General features: G+C 41.8%; 1 protein-coding gene across 1 annotated transcript in view; it reads left to right on the top strand.

Moving 5' to 3' along the window:
• Positions 1–21,462, top strand: part of GAD2 (glutamate decarboxylase 2) — a 79,964-nt gene that overhangs the window by 48,854 nt on the left and 9,648 nt on the right. The window contains exons 9-13 of the mRNA XM_046679764.1: positions 3,693–3,747; positions 5,241–5,357; positions 7,715–7,779; positions 14,179–14,257; positions 16,965–17,114. Coding sequence (XP_046535720.1) covers positions 3,693–3,747; positions 5,241–5,357; positions 7,715–7,779; positions 14,179–14,257; positions 16,965–17,114 — 466 coding nt within the window. The remainder of the gene's footprint in view (positions 1–3,692; positions 3,748–5,240; positions 5,358–7,714; positions 7,780–14,178; positions 14,258–16,964; positions 17,115–21,462) is intronic.

Raw genomic sequence — 21,462 nt, 5'->3', positions numbered from 1 at the left:
GCAGGCAGGGGATGCACCGTGCTACATCTGCAGCTCCTTCTGCTCACTGCCCTACAGCCACGATGGCTCAAAACCACGGGTCATGTGAAAAGTACTTGGCTAGTATGTTACACAATTATTTAAATGCGTCCCAGGCTAAAATTTCCATTTCTAAAGCAACATGTCTCAAAATGTGGGCCTAAGTCTACCTGCATCAGAATCACCTGGGGCGCTTGTTAGAAATGCAGATTCCTATGCATATCCATCTCTTTACTATGTTATTGTTGGATCTGTCTTGTTAGCATGTGAGCCCTGAAGAGTAGAAACTGGTCTGTTTATCCAGGCACCCCAACGGTGTTTGGCACAGAGTAAGTGCCCAATAAATATTTGTGGAAGGAATTAATTCCTGGGTCCTATAATCAAATCCCCAAGGGCAGGGCCAAGAAATCTGCATTTTAAAGACATACGCAGGTGATTTTTATGCATACTAAATTTTAAGAACCATTGTTCTAAAGTAATTTAGCCGATTCTAGGATAAATGGAAGATGGAAAGTTTTGTCTCCAGAGGCCCCCATACTACCTGGTCAGTTATTACTGTAAAGTGAACATGTTAATAGCATCCTTGGGTTGAACTTTGGCCTTCTAGTCACATACCTCCAACAAATGTTGACCTGCCACCTACTATGTGCCAGGCTCTGGGTTCCTAAGTGGACAAAATAAATATGGGCTTGGAAGGTGGAGTGCCTCGGAAAGGCTGGACCTGCCCTGTCAAGAGCCACACCCACCGCTTTCCACACTGCGAGAAGCGAATGCTTGGTCATGACTATTTGACGAGGCTGCCCCTTCCTACTGCCCCAAAGCTCACTGATGGGGAAATGGAACAGACTCTGCGTTCCTTACCAATGTCCTGGCAGGCTTGAATGACACCCCTGCTCCATGAAAGACAGATATTTCCTTAAAGGATTTATCTTATCTTAAAAGAATCCAGGGGCCGGCCCAGTGGCGCAGCGGTTAAGTGCGTACGTAGCGCTTTGGAGGCCGGGGTTCACCGGTTCGCATCCCGGGTGGGGACATGGCACCGCTTGGCACGCCATGCTGTGGCAGGCGTCCCACATATAAAATAGAGGAAGATGGGCATGGATGTTAGCTCAGGGCCAGTCTTCCTCAGCAAAAAGAGGAGGATTGGCATTAGTTAGCTCGGGGCTAATCTTCCTCAAAACAAAAAAAAAGAATTGAGCCTTTCCAAATAGGTTTCCTATATGTTTGGGCCCTTCCAGTTTGTTCTGGACCCTGACATTTTATTCCAGCCTTTTAACAACATTTGATCTTGGGCAATCACTTCACCTCTCTTGGCCTGTTTCCTCATTTGAAAAATGAGACAGTTATTCTAGAAATAGGTCTTGAACCCCTTCCAATTCCAATGTACCCTAATCTGTGACTTCTTGGTGACAACTTATTGCCTTGTGCTTGACAAAACATCCAGATGTGGGGCTGGCCCCATGGCATAGTGGTTGGGTTTGATGTACTCTGCTTTGGCAGCCCACATTCATGGCTTTGGATCCTGGGCGTGGACCTACACCACTCATCAGCCATGCTGTGATGGCGACCCACATATAAAGTGGAGGAAGTTTGGCACAGATGTTAGCTCAGGGCTAATCTTCCTCAGTTAAACAAAAAAAAATCCAGATGTGATTAGATGAGCAAATAGTGACTGTCAAGTTAATCCACCCAAAACTCTCCAAGGCAGAGGTGGTTAACTTGTGGTAGACTAGGTAAAATTTGAGATTTGCAAACAATTTCTCAGTATTCTCTCTCAATTTCCCTATTTACCTACAAAAATACTATGGCAATTTTAATGTGCTTAAAACTTTATATAAAAGATAAATATAATATCCAAATTTCCTCTGAAAGTTGAACACTTTGTTTATATCAGGGCTGAAGCAAAGTGTTTTAGCACAGCCTGGTCTGGGAGAGGCTGAAAATCACTGGTTTGAGGAATGTCCCCAGGCCAAGCTGTAGAGAGAAACCCCAGGAGTGAGACTGAGACCCCCTCCAGAGCTCTTTTCCCAGCCCCACCGCCCCACCTCTCCCTTCCCTCGGTCCCTCCCTCGGAGACCTCATCTCACAGAAGCTCCCAAAGCTGGGCTGCTCTGAATTGCAGTCACACCCTTCACACCAAATGTACGTTTACTGCTTTTTGTTCCGTTCCAGTCTGGCCAATCACTGCTCACCTGTCCATTACTGTAGCTCAGATAGTTGCATTTTAACAGCCTTTCTTTGGAAAATAGCTTCACAGAAATGAGTGGTTCTCAGTGCTTTTGGGCCTCACGTCTGCTTTATATTCCTACTGTCTTGTAACACCTCCTTGATTAGCCTGAAATGCAAATTGTAGAAAATATAATGCCCAAATTATTTTTATAAAATGGAGAAATATTAGAAAAGTAATTTATAGGAAAATAACATATTTCAATATGCAAAAGCTTAGGCGAAACAACACTGGAAAATGTAATAAAGTTGCCCGATGCTCACTCTCTATATAGAATCACAGGGACTGCTGCAAATGGGCTACTGAGCCATAGTGACTAAGACCAGAGCCCCCCTTGCTGCTCCCTGACTGCCAATAGCATCCTCCCTCCATTTATTGTGACAACCTCCTCCCCATAATTTGTCTTTCCAAATTGCCTTTTAAAAACCTAGATCAATGACCCTGATGTGAAAAGTTTAGCCAGTTTAACAACCTCAAGAGAGCTATTTTTGTTCAAAGAATATTTCACAGCCTTCAGTGCCACACAACTAGTCTGTCTGACCTTTGCCTGTTTTTCTCGCAAAGCCTCAGGATAGGATGTCACAGTGCATAATAATCTCAGCAGTAAAAACTAACGTGAATGGAATACTTCCCATATGCCAAGCACTTTTAAAATAATTTTGCAGTTATTAACTCATTTAATCCTTATAACTTGATAAGTAATATCACTATGTTCCAGGGATAAAAATAATAGGCACAGGGAAATTAAGTAACTTGACTAAGATCACACATCTAGTCATATCTAGCTTCTTGTAGAAATTGACTCCTTTTGTTATTCTAATAGTGGGATTTTATAGTAAGGAAAGTACTATGTGTATTTTTATTTCAGGAAAGAAAAATTGGGCGGAGGAAAGGATGTTTCTTTCTCCAATGCCTGTCTCTCTAACTGTTTGAAATTTGAGCCCATGAATTGTTGGCCCGTCTTATGCTTTTAGCACTTGCAATGTAATTAGGCAGCTTTGACTTAACATTTTCATTCAAATGTTTCAGGATGGATTTTCTCTCCTTGGCATTTCATCTATATGTGAAATTGCAGGTCCATTCATTAGACAATTTAGAATACAAACCTTTTTCTGCACTCTCTTTTCATTGCCAAATATCTTGCTCCAAAGCAGGTTTGTTTTAACCAAATTAAGAAGATGACCTAAAAAGCAGACTGTGTGCAGAGTGGAGGGACATGTGGCTGTTCTAACAGCACAGTGTGGTCAGGAGTCTCCTAAACATGTCAGAAATTACAGTCATGCATCATTCAGGGAGGAAATGCATTTCTTTCTGGAAAAAGCCAGGGAGTTGTTTTCACTGATCATTATTATCAATGATTGGACTTTTACTCTCACGTGGCTCCTTGTAAAGACAACAAAGTAAATTATTAAAAGCCAACTTGTAATGTATTTATTTTTCCTTTCAGGGGGAAAATGATCCCATCGGATCTTGAAAGAAGAATCCTTGAAGCCAAACAAAAAGTAAGTTTTTTGAGGGGGCTTCATGCAGCCTGTAACAAGCAGAGGGTACATCTTTCTATTTCCATCCAGAGGAGAACACACTTTGGTTTTGTTTTAAAAAGAAGACCCGTGCCTCAAACTCCCAGCTTTAATGAGAATATGAAATTTTGTATCCAGTCGTTATTCCTCTGAGTTGTAGGCTCTGCTTTGACAAGATCTAAGTTGCTGAATAAATATATACACAATGATCATGTAAGAGTTTCCAAAGCACTTGTCTCCCTGTGTGCCGAGGGCTGGCATTAAACAGACACTCACTGGAAAGATCTTTTCACAAGTGGAAAATATCGGAGTGTTAATGCCATGGGTGAGTCACCATTGTGTGCTTGCTTGAAAGGAGCCAATTTTTCCTGCCTAGACTCTCCACGCGTCTTATTGTCCAGGAAGTCATTTAGAATTCTTCTAAAAAGAGTTCTTGTTACTTCTAAAAAGAAGTAACACGTTCTGAAGACCTGCAAAAGGTTCCCACAAAGCTCTAGAAGGTCATTTACACCCCTGGATTGTTCAAAAGCCAGAGAGCTTGTTTTTAGAACTCTCTTAGTGTGACCTTTACTAGATACAATCTGTTCCTAGGTCAATGACATAACACATGCATTTCATTGTTATGAACTCAGAAATATTTCTTTTCGTATGCCTTTTTTTTCCTACAAAGTGGCAGCGAGACATTCCCCTTGTTCTTGTACCAGATCTACTTCTAGTAACATAAACTGTAAGACTAAAGCTTTGCTGCCCCCTAAAGACTTCCTCTGTAACGTCATGTTACATCTCATCATGATGGAGCGACGACATTCCTCCTGTTCGAGGCATTCTTCTGACTTCTTTCAGCAACCCCCTGTTATTTCAATCAATTTTCATTTAGCCAGGGCCAGACAGCCTGAGGACCACTTAGAGAGATAAAAGCCATCGCTACTGGGGCTGGCCCCATGTACACTCTCGCTTCTAAGACTCCAAATAATTATCTGAGAATTTTCTCTTGGAAAAGTCTCTTGGAATTCTCTTGGAAAATTCTCTGAGAATCACAGGCTGGTTGGAGTTCCTTCTCTTCTTGCCTGCTCTCTCTAGGGGATTTACTGAGTTCAGAGGCCCTGTTATTGAAAAGGAAGACTAGAAAGGCAAGCAAAGGAGGAAAAAAGGCCAGAAGATCTACCCAGAAGATATACGGCTTGTGGGCACCACAAAGCTTACTCACCTCTGGGTCCAGCGTAGCCCCTCCTGAGAACCAGAATGTCTGTTCTCATAAGGCAACTGGCAGGTCCAACAGAATGGCCTGGAGAACTCTGAACCCAGAGAATGAACATCCTTCCTACTAGGCAACAAGATATCTTGTCAGTAATCCTTCTGATTATTCCAGAAATGCAGATGCGTATGACAGGAGAATTTCCACTGTTTCTATCAGCTTTTTAAAAGAATCCTTGAACCCCTGTTTTACATTATTTGGGTCTTTCCTGTTTGCCCAGGGATTTGTCCCTTTTCTTGTGAGTGCCACGGCTGGGACCACCGTGTATGGAGCATTCGATCCCCTCTTAGCTGTCGCTGACATTTGCAAAAAGTACAAGATCTGGATGCATGTGGATGTAAGTATCTTACAGGGACTGCCACTAAAAGTTCCTTCCACATTTTTCACCTGGAGCTTATGGAATGAAATTTGTTTCTTCTTTTTTTTTCACTTTAGGAACCTATTTTCAGAATGGTGATATTTAAGCTTTTAAAGATTGCGGAGACAATGTAGCATAGAACTCACACAGTACACATTGGCTGGAAGCAGCCTGAGGCTGATTATACCTTAATGTTCCCAACAGGATAATCTTATTTCCATGACTAGTATGCAAGCAGGGCACTTAGTTCTGAATTCATTGCACCATAACATCCAAGGAAGAAGATAGCCTACATACATACACACAGTCACACACATGCAGAGCCTACTACCCTACAGAATGATCACAAGGGTAAAAAGCAGCTGCATTTATATAGGAAACCAAGAGGCTGAAAAACTCAAGTCAGGTATTCCTATATTTGGAGAGGAAAGCATGCTTCACAACTTTCTAGGAAATATGGACCACCACATTTCCAATTTCTTAGCTAACTAAGAAGATAAGTTATATCTAGATGTTTTGACTCCAGGCCTAGTCACACTCAAAAATAATGGAGATGTGTCCACCAAAATGTTTTCAAGTGAAAAAATGTTGATTTTTAGAAGTACAAATTGAAGAGATCTAACTTTAGACCAGTATTACTCAAAGTGTGATTCAAAGATCAGCAGCCATCTGCAGACTGTGTGTTAAGGACCCATGATGAGATAAGGAGTTAGGCCAGATCATCAGTAAACACAATGTTAGATGCAGCTGACATTTTCTTCATTGTAAGACTTTCTTGATGAAGGAAGCCATATTGATTTACATTCTGGTGCAAGGTCCCTATGTTGCTGAGTAGCACTGGCTTAGATCATTTTGGCTTTATGATAAGTATTTAGACCAAATTAATTCCCCTTTCTTTAGGAGCAGAAAACTTCTGCAGGCTAAGCTCGGTAAATTTCCATTGTCCCAGAGTCATCCTGCATGGCAGTTACGAACCTTCATCCTTCCCTAAGTCACAATGTGAGCTGTTCCTTAAGCTACCAGAGGCTCCTTCACTTTACACATGAAGACGCTAGGAAAAGGTTAAAAAACTCAAGTACCATCAGTGACCTACGTCCCAGAAATGGAGAGCCTGTTAAACCATGTTTGCTGATTCAGGAAGAGGATTACGCTGACAACCTTAAAAATAAGAATGTCTGTGTGTCCTAAGCCAGCAAATTGCTGTGGTCCCTATTTCAGGCTTTCTACTTAAATTAGAGCCAGGAGATCTTTTAACCAATTGTATTAGCTTTCTTTGAAATGTATGAAGTTTACCACTTATTCTTATTATTTTAATGTTTATATATTCTATAATTAAATTTTTAAAATCTTAAAATATTATGCATTTGGAAAATTGGATCAGTTTTCAAAGTGTAAAAGAACTGAAATTACAACCAAGGAAAAAAAAGCACTTATACTCTAGAGGTCTTTTTTTCTTTAAAATTATCCCAGGATTATTTTTGCCCATGAACAAGGTTAACATTTTCCAATGAATCTCCATCTTGACATCATTTTTTTTTTCCTGAGGAAGATTTGCCCTGAGTTAACATCTGTGCCAGTCTTCCTCTATTTTCTATGTAGGTCACCACCACAGCATGGCCACCAACAAGTGGCGTAGCCCAGGAACCAAACCTGGGCTGCCCAAGTGGAGTGTACTGAACTTAACCACTAGGCAATGGGGCTGGCCCTAACTGACATCCTATTTTTAAAGGAGATTACTACACCAATTTAAATCTTCAAACTTGCGTACAAATTTTTAAGGGATATGTTCTAATTGCTCAACTAATTGAGTGGTACAGATCTTTCCTGCTTGATTCTTTTTTTTTTAGACAGAGAAATTATCTTATCCAAAATTACACATCAGTGAAATAAGGTTGTGAAGCTGATTCCTCCCTCTAGAATCATCCAGACTTATCAAAAGAATTTTCCTCACAACTTGGAAGGTATTTAAAGGGTCCCCCCTCACCGTCTTGACTCCAAACTGTGGGGCCACACAGTGTCTTGTTCTGAGATGGGGAGCTTCACTAGGACTAAGAGCGCTGGTGATGAGTTGGGGGAGAATTTTCTCCTTCTCGTGCAGGCTGAGGACGTATGCCCTTAATTTGACTCCTGACACCCACATAAATGTGGGATGGAGCCTGGGACCTCAGAATAGCCCCCCAGTTTAAACTTTGACAGTCTAGTTCCAGAAGAAGGTGGCCAAGCCCCTAAGACGCTTGGGGTCAAGGAGACTCTCACTGCTCTGAAAGACACAAACTATAGAAATCGAAGTGATGAAAAACCACTACCTTTTTCTTTGTATGATCTTCCTTTTTCAGGCAGCTTGGGGCGGGGGATTACTGATGTCCCGGAAACACAAGTGGAAACTGAGTGGCGTGGAGAGGTACACACATTTTTCTTGTTAACAACGTAAAGCATGAAAGCTAAATGTGAAAAGCAAATTACACCCAATTTCCAAGCATTGTTGGTGTACAGGTGAGCCCATTCTGTGCAGTGCTTGTGCGCCTTGCCTTATGTGGTCATGAATGCGTGACTATTTTGTGTGAACAGCAAAAAGAAATCAAATTCCATATCAAGTGACCCAGGTGGAATGTCTCTCAAATGCAGAGATTCCTAACTGGGGTCCGTGGTTCACCAGAGGACTCAGGAATGACATCCCGGGATCTCTGAACCAACTACCAAACTTGTTGAAAACTGCAGGCGGACCACAGATTTCTAGGGAGAAGATCTATAGCTTTTATGTTCCATAAAAGGGTAATATCCACTGCTTTAGAGAAACCAATAAAGAATTTTGCACAGCAAATCAGCACCTTATACTTTATCAGTGTTGAAAGTTTGAGTGTGGGATTTAATCTGGCCAGTCTACTTAAAGCAAGACATACTTGTGATAGGCTCATCTCATAGTTTCATACACATGATAAGTTTCTCCTGACATAGCTCTGACTGATGCTGCAAAGCACCTTTTATTCAGAGACTAAGCAGTAGACCGTTGAGACAAGCTGCAAAACATAAAGGAGGTAATGTTTGATTAGCATAAAGCATATTCAGGTTCCAAGAAAAAAGAAAAAAAATTACAGAATGCAAAATCAGCCTTTGGTTCTGGACCATGTGCAAAGGGACCTAGAATTCCCAGTGCTCCCATCACAACATGGCAGGTCAACTATAGTTGTGAGCTCTTGACACTCCAGGCAACTGAGAAAGCCTGAATTCATCCGAGGCTGCCAAATGCCTGCCGTGCCCCGCCAAGTAGCCAGATGCTGCCCAGGAAAAGTTTCCCACTGGCTCTGCCCCTGGGCAGCTTGGCACAGTTTCTGTTCCAGCACAAGCAGAGAGGCTGATGCAGCTTGAGAGTGTCTGTCAGCACTGGCCATGCAGGGCAGCCAGGCCAGAATGAATGTCCAGGGTGTGCTGGGTGATGCCCAGTCCATGCAAACGGAGAGAACCCATGGGCATAGAAAGAGGGGGTGGGGTCATTGAGGCAGAGCGGGGGCACCCTGCCTAATTAGTGGCAAGAAGGCTAAGAAGACTCAGGAAGACCAGCTAAGGCCCATGTCAGGCAGGTTGCTGTCTCTGAGTCTGCTGCCCAGGCTCTGATGGCAGGGACCCATTTAGGTGTGAGTGCATGAGGACAGGCATGTCCCCCTCCCAGAGCGAGCAGTCTAGGCCTCTGCTTCTGGTCCCGTGGGGCTCCTCTCAGGCTGAATTCCTTTTCGCCATAAAGATCTGTATGAAACCAGAAGCTTACGGAGGAGGCCAGGAATTAAACAAGGAGAGACAATGAAAAGAAGTGGACAATTTAGAATGTGCCTGCTCAGATGATCAGAACAAGAATTAAATTCACATGCTTTCAAGAGTGGGGCCTGAACATGGTACCTTCTCTTCTTTGAGTTCCTTTCTGACCAGCATGGGAAGTGAGTGTCTGTTATTGTATCTTTCATGTCACCTGTGACTCCATGTGCTGAAAGCCATGGATCAGCCTGTCCCAATGATTACTTGACAACTCACTAAATTACCTCCCCTGTGTCTTGGAAAAATAAACACCCACATGCTTTTATACTAAAGACTATTATTTGAGAGCAATGCTCAGTACGTTCATCAGGGAACATGCAGTCCTCTCTAATCGCCGCAATTCTTGAAACCATATTGTAACTAAATCTACCAAATGGGGCAGTCAAATATGAAGACCTACAAATGAGGCACTGCTGGTGTTCTGCCTTCAGCAGAAACCCCTTAGCCACTCATTTGCCTGACGTATTAGCAAAAGGCACACTTTCTTTGGTGAATTATAGGGCCAGTGGAAACCCCTGGGCATAATGTGTGTGGGCACAAGTCTGGGAAAGAAATTTGCCTCCCGTGGGGGTATTACACTTTCCCAAGCCTTAGGATCTGTGGGGTTTTGAGGAGAGGAGTGATATTATCTCCCCTTCATTTTGGAAAGATAACTCTGGATTCCAGAGGAGATGGAAGCCGGGAACTAGAAGCTGCAGTGCAAATGTCGGGGTGCGGGGAGCGGTGGAGGGGAGAGAAGCTGAGGGGGGGACCACAGCAGCAGCAGCAGAGGCAGGGAGGGAAGTGAGGGGACAAAGCCAGGAGGTGGGGAAGTAAACTGCAGGGGGTGAAGTCAGGAGAGGGGAAGAAATTGAAACCAAAACAACAGTGAGGTTTGCGAGCTGGATGCATGAGAGGAAAATGGTACGGGGAACTGAGGCACAGAACAAAGGAGAAAGAACAAACCTGGAAGGATGAGGAGGGGGCAAGTTGAGTTCATTTGGCGTCTGCTGAGTGTGAAGTGCAAATAAAGGCGGGAGGATATCTTAAAACAGCCCTGGGGATTCAGTTCTAACCGAAAAATCACAGCAGCCATGTGACCGAATCCCATGGCAAAACACTTTGAAATGAACCTGAGGCCGTTTTTCACAAATAGCCAACATTTCTCAAATAAACTAAGGCCATGTCATTGAATCACTCTGCGCAGCTTTTTGCCGTCTTTATGCGGCAGCCCCTCTGAGAGGGAGGCAGGACAGAGAATTCAGTGATGGGTCGTTGGGGCCTTGGCAGCCTCCATTCTAGAAAGACAGATTGGCCACTGCATGGAAATAAACACCTCCAGTCAGAGAAAGAGAGAACAGCTGTTTTCTTCTCCATCAGGTGTCATTATTGACAAAGCTGAGTTTCATCAGGATCAGGCATATAGCTATAGAATATTATAGATTGTATAGAATGGTGATGCATACGTGCCCAAGGTCACAAATCTCATAGATGACAGAGTTAAAATCACTAGGAAAGCCAACCTTATTTAATACTTACTATGAGTCAGACATAGTTGTAAACACTTTACTCAAACTATTTACTATTATTCTCCTTTTACAGACAATGAAATCTAGGCACAGAGAGGTTAGGTAACTTGCTCAAGGTTACACAGCTAGGGAGTGATAGGACCTGGATGCAAAGGCAGACTGTCTGGCTCCCAAGCTCCCCTCCTCTAACCACTATTACCTGCTGCTTGGTGCCCAGGTTTCTTGACTCCGGGGTCATTCTACAAAGCAAGGAGATATTTTCTTGGAAGGAGCATTTCAATATCACAGTTGTATTATTATTCACGAAGTTGTAAAGAGGTCATTGAGCCTTCTTTCCAGGGGTAGTAGCCATCTGGCCTTCAACTTTGCTTCTTTCCTCAATTCCAGTCCTGACGTGTCTGACTGACAATGTCAGAGCCAAAGAAAGACCAGAAGATGAGCTGGACTATTCACTGATTCATATAAGATCCCCAGGCCAGTAAGTGCTCTCTGTCTGTCCAGCTGATGCCCGCCATGCATCAAATAGATGAATGGGCTCTTTCCCAGCTTCTCATTGCTTCCCGAGGTTCTCGCACCTTGAGTGCTGGGAGCAGGATGAGCTGAGGCTGTGGTGCAGCCAGAGCGAGGGCAGCAATCCCTGGAGCGATCCACAGCACCCTGCAGCTGGCTGCCAGGGATTGTCCTACTTCTTTGCCTTCTCCTCTGAGTCTGTTTATACCAAGGTCACATTCGTGATTCTCATCCTCAAGGATCCCTCCGTCTCAGAAGATGTGAGCAGAGACTCACCTTGCCTGATAAGCATGTGAAGTGAGCATGGGAACTCAGAGGGAGCAGTTGCTGTCGCAGGGAGTTGGAGGAGGAGGAGCCGGAGCAGTACAGCAGGAATGAGGGAGAGAAGTTGAATAAGTCAAAGAAAGCTGTAGAGATAATACTTGATCTGGGCCTTAAAGAATAGGATTTAACCAAGTGAGGCAAAGGGAGATGACATTCCAGAAGAGGAAATAGCATTCAGAGAGCCAGGAACATCAGAATAGAATTTTCTGAGAACAAAAACTAATCTGGTGTGATGAAAATGGGTGCAGGAAATGGAAAGGACACAAGACCAGACGCTTGACTGGGGATCTCCAGTGTGGGCATCAGGAGCCACGCCCTACAGCTTGGAGTTTAGCCAGGAGACAAAAGGAAGTCGTCAACAATTCGGGAGGAGGAAAGGGTCATAAACAGAGCTAGAAGATAACTGTGGTTCTCGGTGGAGGATGAAATGGCAACCAAGAGTCAGTGAAGACACTATATCCAGATTAAAATACTAATTATTATTATTGTGAATAATGTGGCTATGAACATAGGGGTGCCTATATCTTTTGAATTATTGATTTCATGTTCTTTGGATAAATATTCAGTAGTGGGATAACTGGGTCATATGATAGTTCTATTTTTAATTTTTTGAGGAATCTCCATACTGTTTTCCATAGTGGCTGCACCAGCTTGCACTCCCACCAGGAGTGTATGAGGGTTCCCTTTTCTCCACATCCTCTCCAACACTTGTTATTTCTTGTCTTGTTAATTTAGCCATTCTGATGTGTCTGAAGTGATACCTCATTATCATTTTGACTTGCATTTCCCTAATAATTAGTGATGCTGAACATCTTTTCCTGTGTCTCTTGGCCATCTGTATGTAGATCTTCTTCGGAAAAATATCTCTTTATGTCCTCTGCCCATTTTTTCGTCTGGTTGTTCATTGTGGTGTTGTTGAGTTGTATAAGTTCTTCGTATATTTTGGAAATTAACCACTTGTCAGATATATGATTTGCAAATATTTTCTCCCAGTCAGTTGGTTGTCTTTTCATTTTGTTGAGTTTCCTTTGCCTTGCAGAAGCTTTTTAGTCTGATGGAGTCCCATTTATTTATTTTTTCTTTTGCTTCTTTTACCTGAGTAGACATGGTATTCAAAAAGATACTGCTAAGACCAATGTCGAAGAGTGTACTGCCTGTATTTTCTTCTAGAAGTTTTATGGTTTCAGGTATTACAGCAAGTTTGTAATCCATTTTGAAATTTTTGTGTATGGTGTAAGATAATGGTCTACTTTCATTCTTTTTCACATGGCTGTTCAGTTTTCCCAACACCATTTCTTGAAGAGGCTTTCCTTTCTCCATTGTATGTTCTTGGCTCCTTTGTCAAAGATTAGCTGTCCAGAGATGTGTGGTTTTATTTCTGGGCTTTCAATTCTGTTGCATTGATCTGTGTGTCTGTTTCTGTGCCAGTACCATGCTGTTTTGGTTACTATAGCTTTGTAGTATATTTTGAAGTCAGGGATTGTGACGCCTCCAGTTTTATTCTTTTTTCTCAGGATTCCTTTGGCTATTTGGGGTCTTTTGTTGTTCCATACAATTTTAGGATTCTCTGTTCTATTTCTATGAAGAATGTCATTAGGATTTAGATTTGGATTTGTCTGATTGGGATTTGTGACAACATGGGAGGACCTTGAGGGTATTATGCTGAGTGAAGTAAGTGAGACAGAGAAAGACAAATACTGTATGATTTCACTTATATGTGGAAGATAAATAAACACATAGATGAGGAGAATAGATTGGTGGTCACCAGAGAAGAAGGGGGTAAGGGGAGGGCAAAAGGGGAAAAAGGGGAATATATGTATGGTAATGGATAAAAACTGGACTGTTGGTCTTGAACACGATGCAGTCTATAAAGAAACTGAAATATCATGGTGTACATCTGAAATTTACACAATGTTGTGAGCCAACATGATCCCAATAAAATATTTTTTTAATTATCATTATTATTATTATTAAAAGAATCTGAACCAGAACTATGGTTCAGACTTTTCAGATAGCACAAATCCCTGAGCTGAGAATCACTAATACCGATGAAAGAGCATTATAGTCCTCAAGTGAGTTGAGACAAAATAAGTTGAAAATTGCTGTAGGAGCCATTTTATCTCACCTGTGGTCCAGAAAGATATCTGTGGTTTAGAGAAGAGATGAGAGCAGAGGACGAGCTAGAAGCTATTATGAAAGGACACATTTGAGAAACTTAGTGACTAGGAAGAAGAAGTTGGGTCAGGAAAAGAGCAAAGTTAAGCAGTGGGATGAGCCACTTCTTTGAGCTCCAGGCCACTACAGTAGTGCCAGGGCCTGCCTGGGGCTCTTCTCCTCAGTGGCCAAAGACAGACCCTAGACTGGGTGACCTGGTCATTCGAAGGGGTTCTCAGACCCCCTTGGAGGCTGAAGGAATGCCTCTACTGGAGCCGGGGGCAGCATGTGGAGTCGCTAGCCCTCGCTACTGTCTCTGTAGACAAAGAAAAACTTGTCAGCTTAAGAGTCCCCTTCTTGTTTTGTAAATTGAGTGTCCTCCTGGCGTCTGAAAAGTAGTGCCAAGAAGCCTGAAGCTCTGTTGCCGGTGCACAGGGCCTTAGTAGCATAAAGCCTGTCATGGGTGCCAGCCTCTTAACATGATTCGTTTCCTTTAGGGCCAACTCTGTGACATGGAATCCACACAAGATGATGGGTGTCCCTTTGCAGTGCTCTGCTCTCCTGGTTAGAGAAGAGGTATGTCTTTCCTGATTGGTGGCTCAGTCCACCCGTGGGGTTCAATAGAGTAAATGTGTAGAGTCACAGTATCAGAATACAGGATGATTTTATAGGCTGGAACAGTGAGCCACCTCCAAAAAGGGGAAATTGTTCATGAGGATAAAGTAGGGTCCTGCTCTTATGTCCAAGTAGAGGATGGTGATATTTTGACTAGACAGGACAGGCATGTTTCACACATGGCTAAATTGTTGTATTTGTAAAAAAGACATAGAGCATTTCATTGTGCTGTATGGGGTCAACAAAGGGTCAAGAGAATATTACTGTTCAAAAACATCAATGAGGTAAAAGAAGTGCAGGTTCGGGGGTGGGGGAGGAAGTCCCTCACTGTTCTCTGGTTAAACCACACCTGGAGTGGTTTCTGTAGGTTGGTGCCAAATCGTGTATGGGACCCCATCAAGCTAGAACTCAAACAGTGGGGAACAATTGGTAAACATGTAAGAGGGGTGCTTGAAAGAACTAAGGATGTTTAATCTAAAAAACAAAAAAAGACTCACAGGGCTGAGAGGACAGCCTAACAGTTTAAATGACTCCCAAGTAGTGGAGATGCAATTTTTTCTTGAGGCTTCAGGGAACTGGGTTACAAACACTGGGCAGCAGATTTGATGGCAAAATCAGAACACACCATGATTTTAGGTCTGACTTGGGGTCAATAAAAGGAATGATTTTCTAAAAACTTAGCTGCCCAACGGGTAATGGATGCTTTATGTAGGAATAAATTCATCATCAGGGGAGGTGACTGAATGGAGATTGGATGATCTCTTATTAATAAGAGGATAGGAAGGAATAGATTAATAGCTCTAGGGTCCCTTTCAAATCTAAGAGTTTATGATGCTCTGATAGCATTTCCCTTATTGGGATCCAAGGAATAATGCCATTCTGTAAGATTGTATTAAGTATTCTGCGATAAGAGAGTTCTGGGTTTAAAAAAAGCTTGGGACATATTCAATTAAAGAGTTAAAAACAAGTTTTATTACTTCAGGGCATATCATCTTTAACTGCTGATATATATTGCAAATATCTAAAAAGAAGGTACTTACGACATAGAGTTTCCTAAGTTTATTTGGCCCTGGGAATTTCTTTTACAGCAACTATTTTTTTAGCACAGCAACTATTAATATATTTTAAATAGTGTGGGACATAATGGTGTATAATTTCGTAATGGTTCACAACCAGGATATTATCTAACCAAGGCTCTTTTTGTGAAAAACAGCATCACTTTTACTTATCCTTTTGTATAATGAGACTGGTGCTGACTAACCTTTTAGTGGTCATGTGCTTCGAATTGCTTTTCCTATCCCATTGGAAGCTGATCCGATCTATCCACCATTCCACACTCTCTGGGCTGGTCTGCCTTAGGATTGATGGTACCACTTTGTGAGCTTACATGACCGGGCGAAGAATGATGCCAAGTTTCTGTGACCATGAAACAAAATAGAAACATCTGTTGCAATTTTCAGTCTTATTGGTCTTCAAGTGAATTTTCTTTTTCAAATTCAATGGCTTTCTACTGCTCTATTACAATTACATTGTATTTAATTTCTCTTAGTCTCAAAAAAATAATTTAATGAATTCCACTGAACAGGAAGCCTGAACTACCAGGTTAATCCCAGTTCTGTTGTCTACTATCTGGGCACTTGGTCTTTCAAGACCTAGTTAAAATTTTAGTTGCATTGCGTTTTGTTTTAGTTTGGGTGGTTTTTTAAAAGGGTTCTCACTTCTACCTTCAAATAATTGATCACATTTTAGTCTTTTCTTCTCTTGTCATGAGTCACAAAAGAAAAAAAAAAATGCCAAAGCTTCTGTAAAATCACAATTATACTGTAGATAATGGAAGAGTCAGTGGCTTCCTGTGGTGCATGACAAATTGAAACGTGGCGGGGTTTCTGGTGAGGAGACTGGCAACGCTGCCTTAGTCAGAGAGCATGATTCATTCACTGTCCTTTGGAATAGTTCAGTCACTCTGCCACCTGTTTTCCATAGGAAGCTTATGCTGCTAGGGAAAATTCATGGTCATTGATGATGAAGCTTTCCATTGTAACCATCAAAAGCAGCTGAGTATGAAAACACAGTACTGAAGCTGTAACCACTCTTGAGAGAGGGTCATGACATTTGAAAGACTGGTTATTTAAGACATCTCAGAGTAGCAATGTCTTTATCTTTCTAGATTTCAGCATCTAAAACTGATAACAATGAGCTGTGTTAAAAACTATGATTTCCAAAGGAAACTCAAACCCTAACAGCTAAATGATAAAGTACTTTATGAATGAAAGACTAGAAAAATGGCACTAATAATATTTTACAGAACCAAAGAGTTTCCAAAATATTTTAATTGCAACAAAACCAGAACATCAGGATGTTCTCCGAAAAAAAGAACATTATACTCTGATTTTGATTTTTTTTTTTTTTTTTGAATGCCTTCTCTGGTTAACCTCTGGTAACCTTTGGCCCTGAGCCATTAATCCCACAGAGTTGACCTTTTGCAATAGTTCATCCTGTCCAGATACTGGTCCTATTATTTTTTCATTTGATTCTTGCTGATTTCTTTCTCCAGAATATTCAATGTCGCTTTCTTTGTTTCTTTTCTTAATAAATTCCACCACAGTGTAAATCTAATAGAATCCCTGATGAAGTCAGTAGAATTTCCTAAGTCTTTCTTCTCTTCTAGGGATTGATGCAGAGTTGCAACCAGATGCATGCCTCCTACCTCTTTCAGCAAGATAAACACTATGACCTGTCCTATGACACTGGAGATAAGGCCTTGCAGTGCGGACGCCACGTGGATGTTTTTAAGTTATGGCTCATGTGGAGGGCAAAGGTGAGCATGTGTAGATCCATTCAGTGTCACCTAAAAACAGTAATTACATCTGGCAACCCTTAGTATACTTGTTAAAAATGGATTTCCAAATTGAAAATTACCCAAGATTAACTTACTTTAATCCTATACCTACATATCTGCATTCTACATGGGCAAGAATATAATAAAACTCATTGTATTTTTTTCTTTTAAGCCAAATTGCTCCTAATGCTCACTCATCTAGAGAACAAATCCTTGTTGCTTCATACAGCAGAACACTTGGATTCTTCAGAGGTGTTTTGTTGTTGATTTTGTCTCCCAACTTGGTTTCTACCAATCATTGATCACTTGGGTAGAGTAACATAATCTAAAAGCACATGTTTGGAGAACAAAAGGGAAAAGAGAAAAAACTCATCACGATAGCTTGATATTTCAAAGGGTAACCTCTAGTTAAAACGCTTTTTAAAAAGTTCCCAAAGTACCTAGTGACTACCTTTTGTATGGTTTCTCTGGTTACATCAGAATTTAACTATTGGTGATCACCCTTCTCTCAGAAATAGAAACTCTGTAACTGATGGTGTGCAGAACCAGCGGGACCTAACTGTGGCCTTCAAACAGCATATGTGTATGTTTAAATGTAAGCAGGCTGGAAAAGTCAAAGATTTTGTTTTTAATTTTGACCAGATTCCTAACTTAAATGTCACAAATTAGTGACTTCTCACCTGGTTTCATTTATCTGCCACAGGAGACAATGGCCAGAGCCAGCTGGACATGCTAGAGAAACTCAGCTGCTAAAAGTGTATGTGAGGGAAGCTGGACAAAGGAAAATGAGGAAGAGAGAGGTTAGAGGGAAGCTGGCCTGCGCCGAGGTCCTGTGTGTTTGGGAGAAGAGCCACAAATTTGGCTGTAAACTTTTGAAGTAGCCTGCATGAAGAGGTGACAGGTTCAATCCCATAGGAACAAGTAAATAACTCAGTGACCAGAAGTGAGACATGCCAGGATAAGACCAGAGAATGGGTTCTTCCTCATGTCTATGTCAAGACATATGAACCATGTCCACAGTAATGAGTTCCATATGCTGTTGTTTATAAGATTTTTCAAAGTAAATTGAATTGCCTTAAGCAGCCTAGAGTAGGGGATGGCTAATAAGAAAAAGAGGGGGCTTGGGAGTGAAACGAGGCAGTCAACAACTATTTTATGGAATCATCTTTAAATTCATGCTGGAAAAAGGCAGTTTAAATAGAAAGATGGTCTTGCTTAATGAAGAAATAACTCTGAGTTGGTCTCCAGGAATGGCTGGACTGCATATTCTTTAGGCAAGCCTCCAGAATGGTACTTGCCCTAGCTGAATTTTCTCTAAGTGTTGCTAAGTATCAGGCAGCTACCTGGTATTAGGCCCCAGGGAAGGCATTGCCCCGTAAAGGTGGTATGGTGATGGGGGGCTGGCCCGGTGGTGCAGTGGTTAAATTCTCACATTCCGCTTCGGCAGCCCGGGGTTCTCCGGTTCAGATCCCGGGTGCGGACGTGGCATCACTTGGTAAGCCATACTGTGGTAGGTGTCCCATGTATAAAGTGGAGGAAGATGGGCACGGATGTTAGCTCAGGGCTAGTCTTTCTCAAAAATAAATTTTTTTAAAAAAGTGATATGATGGATGAGCTCTGATCCCTTGAGCTGGGCGGGGGACCCTTTTCTCTTTTGAAAGTTGAGAGCCTTTCCTAGTCTTCATCACCCAAGATAGGAGTCATTCTGAGAGAAGTGACACTTTCATTTGGCAAAAATAATTCAATCAAGAATATGAATTACTAGTTTACTCTCAAGCTGTTTTAAAATGAGTAGGTTTTTCATTTCATTGATTGGTGGGAATTACAAAAAATATCAGCTAGTAAGCTGAGGAAAGCTCGATCTCTAAATATTGTTCAGTATCATTCTTTTTGTCTCTTTTTCCTGTGGTGTGTTTATTAAGATGATGCTCATTAGCTATATTTACATGAAAATGTTTCTCTCATGGTTCATCAGTTCCTGCTGCTCCTTTTCCATCTGAAGCCTCCTGGCCAGCATGGTGCAGCCGGCTGGTTCTTAGAGAAATAACTTGGAGGACATCAGGTGTGAATTAAATGGCAGGACAAAATGAAGCCTGAAATAAAGGCAAAGGCTCCAGTTTTTAAAATGCTGATATAAAGACACCAGGAGAGGGAATAAAAAGAGAAGAAAAATAGTCACAGCCGCTGCATGACTTATTGACATATATTGTTTTAATTCTTTATTGCAAAACCTTAAGTATCTAGACACGTAAATGAAAAACTTCCATTGGGTTTTCATCTTACAGCTATGGTTTTTGCAAAATGGAATGATAATAATTACTAAAGTAATAAGCTAGTCCTACAAGCCTCATCAGAGGTGAGGATACATATCCTCTCACCTCAGAAGCTCTTTAGCAATGCCAGCCAGGGAAGGAAGTTATCCTCCCCCAGGAACCTTAAAAGAGTTGGCCATGACATTCTATTTTTCCTCTCCTCAGGAATGAGGAAACAACCTGAAAACACAATGCTGAGGCGGAGGAAGAGGAGCATACTGTTATTTCAGTAAACCCTCTGTTGCTAGATAGGCCTGGAGAATGCAATGTTCAAGAGAATCCACATTTTCTCCTTAGTAAGATAAACCACATGAAAAATAGTAACCTAAGTATGAATTAGTATTCTCTAATCTGTTAATGACTAATGGAGCTAAATGCACAGATGACAGCCATAACATTAGGTCCAAGATAACTTGAGGAGAGCAAATATATGCAAAAACAAAGAGCCCCCTGATGTAAGCCTGTCATCAGCAAAGACAGCATGCCTGCCCTCAGTTCTGTTCTGATTGAGTAGACCTTTCATTTTGTCTGCATTTTGTTAGAGAATTCTAGGACTTGATGATTATTTTCCTTCTTGACACATTTCCTCAGTGGGAAAAACTCGGTGGTAGACAGAAAAAGGAAACTTAAAATTAGTCCCCTGTTTTTAGTCTTGTAAGGATGGCTTAATGTGTAACTACTGAGTTCTTGCAGTAAATCTCTTAATTTGTATATCATTATACAAATTGGCCAGGTTTCCTTGTCATTTTCTGTGATTGGCTTCCCTAATTAAAAATGTAGATAACAGAGGGACTGGCAAATGACTGAAGAAAAAACAAATAACAGGAGAAAACTATTAAAGGGAAATTGATGTCTGGTACCCTGTGCTGAGTGACTGAATGTTTACATTCTCCCTAAAATGTGAATGCATTTTAGTAAGTAGGGAGTGAGCAAAGTATCTGTTACTGTCCCTGGTGCTGAATGGAATAAGGGGGGGCTACAAATTTCCAGACAGAATAAGATAGATGCACAGATAAGCATCACGTGAGACAGAATATAACTGGTCATAAAAGAAACACAGACACACCTTGAGAATTTAAAGGAGGGAGAACTCATTCCTAGTTTGAGACTCAAGAGTGACTTATCAATAGCTGGCCTTCGAGATGGGTCTTGAACAGGATGGGTAGAATGAGCAGGATTTCAAGCTGCAGCACTGGGAGAAGGGCATTCCGGGAAGAAGGACTAAGAGCAGGGGCTGACATGCATATTCTGAGTCTAATGAAGAGTCCAAATTGACGGAAGGGTAGTTAAGGAGCTCTCGTCCAGATGAAAAGTAAGAGAGCCTAAGTCACGTGGCAGCAATAAAAATGGAGATAGCAGCAAAGGGTTCAGTCACTATTTCAGAAGCAGCATCAGTGGGCCTGAGAGCATTCAGTGAGGGTTGTTAGAAGCAGAGAAGACTCATGAGCAGCACTCCAGATGTCAGGCCCTGGGATGACACAGAGGCAGTAGCCAGACGCTGGAAGACAGTGAGACTGTGGAAGAAGATAACACAGACCATGTTCATCTTCCTGAAATTCTGATTTAGGAGTCTGGGGTGGGGCCTGAGAATCTATATTTTTAGCACAATTAATCTGGTTCTGATACAGATGGTTTGTTCCTCAGAACATACTTTGTAAAAACACTTCCCCCGGGATTAAAAGTTATACTTTCAGTCCTTCATCCATTCCTTCAACAAATATATATTGAGCGCCTAACCTGTGCCCAGCACTGCTTGTATGAGCGATTCAATAGCAAACAAAAAAAAACACTAATCTGTGCCCTGTGGAGTATATGTTTCAACCAGGTCAGTCTAAGTCGATCTTAAGTGTGTGTGTGATGAGGGAGAAAATAAAACCATCTTTCCTCAGAAGCTCCCTCATTATAACCTGATGCTGGGGTCCAGCCTTTCCCTCAGGAGTGCACATCGGAGCCTCAGCTTCCTCCACGGCGACGCAGGTCATGGTGATGCGATGCCTGATAAAGTTTTACACATG

Source organism: Equus quagga, chromosome 12 (genome assembly GCF_021613505.1).
Source record: "Equus quagga isolate Etosha38 chromosome 12, UCLA_HA_Equagga_1.0, whole genome shotgun sequence".
Classification (NCBI taxonomy): domain Eukaryota; kingdom Metazoa; phylum Chordata; class Mammalia; order Perissodactyla; family Equidae; genus Equus; species Equus quagga.
The sequence above is the reverse complement of the archived record's forward strand: the minus strand, read 5'-3'. Positions and strand labels throughout refer to the sequence as shown.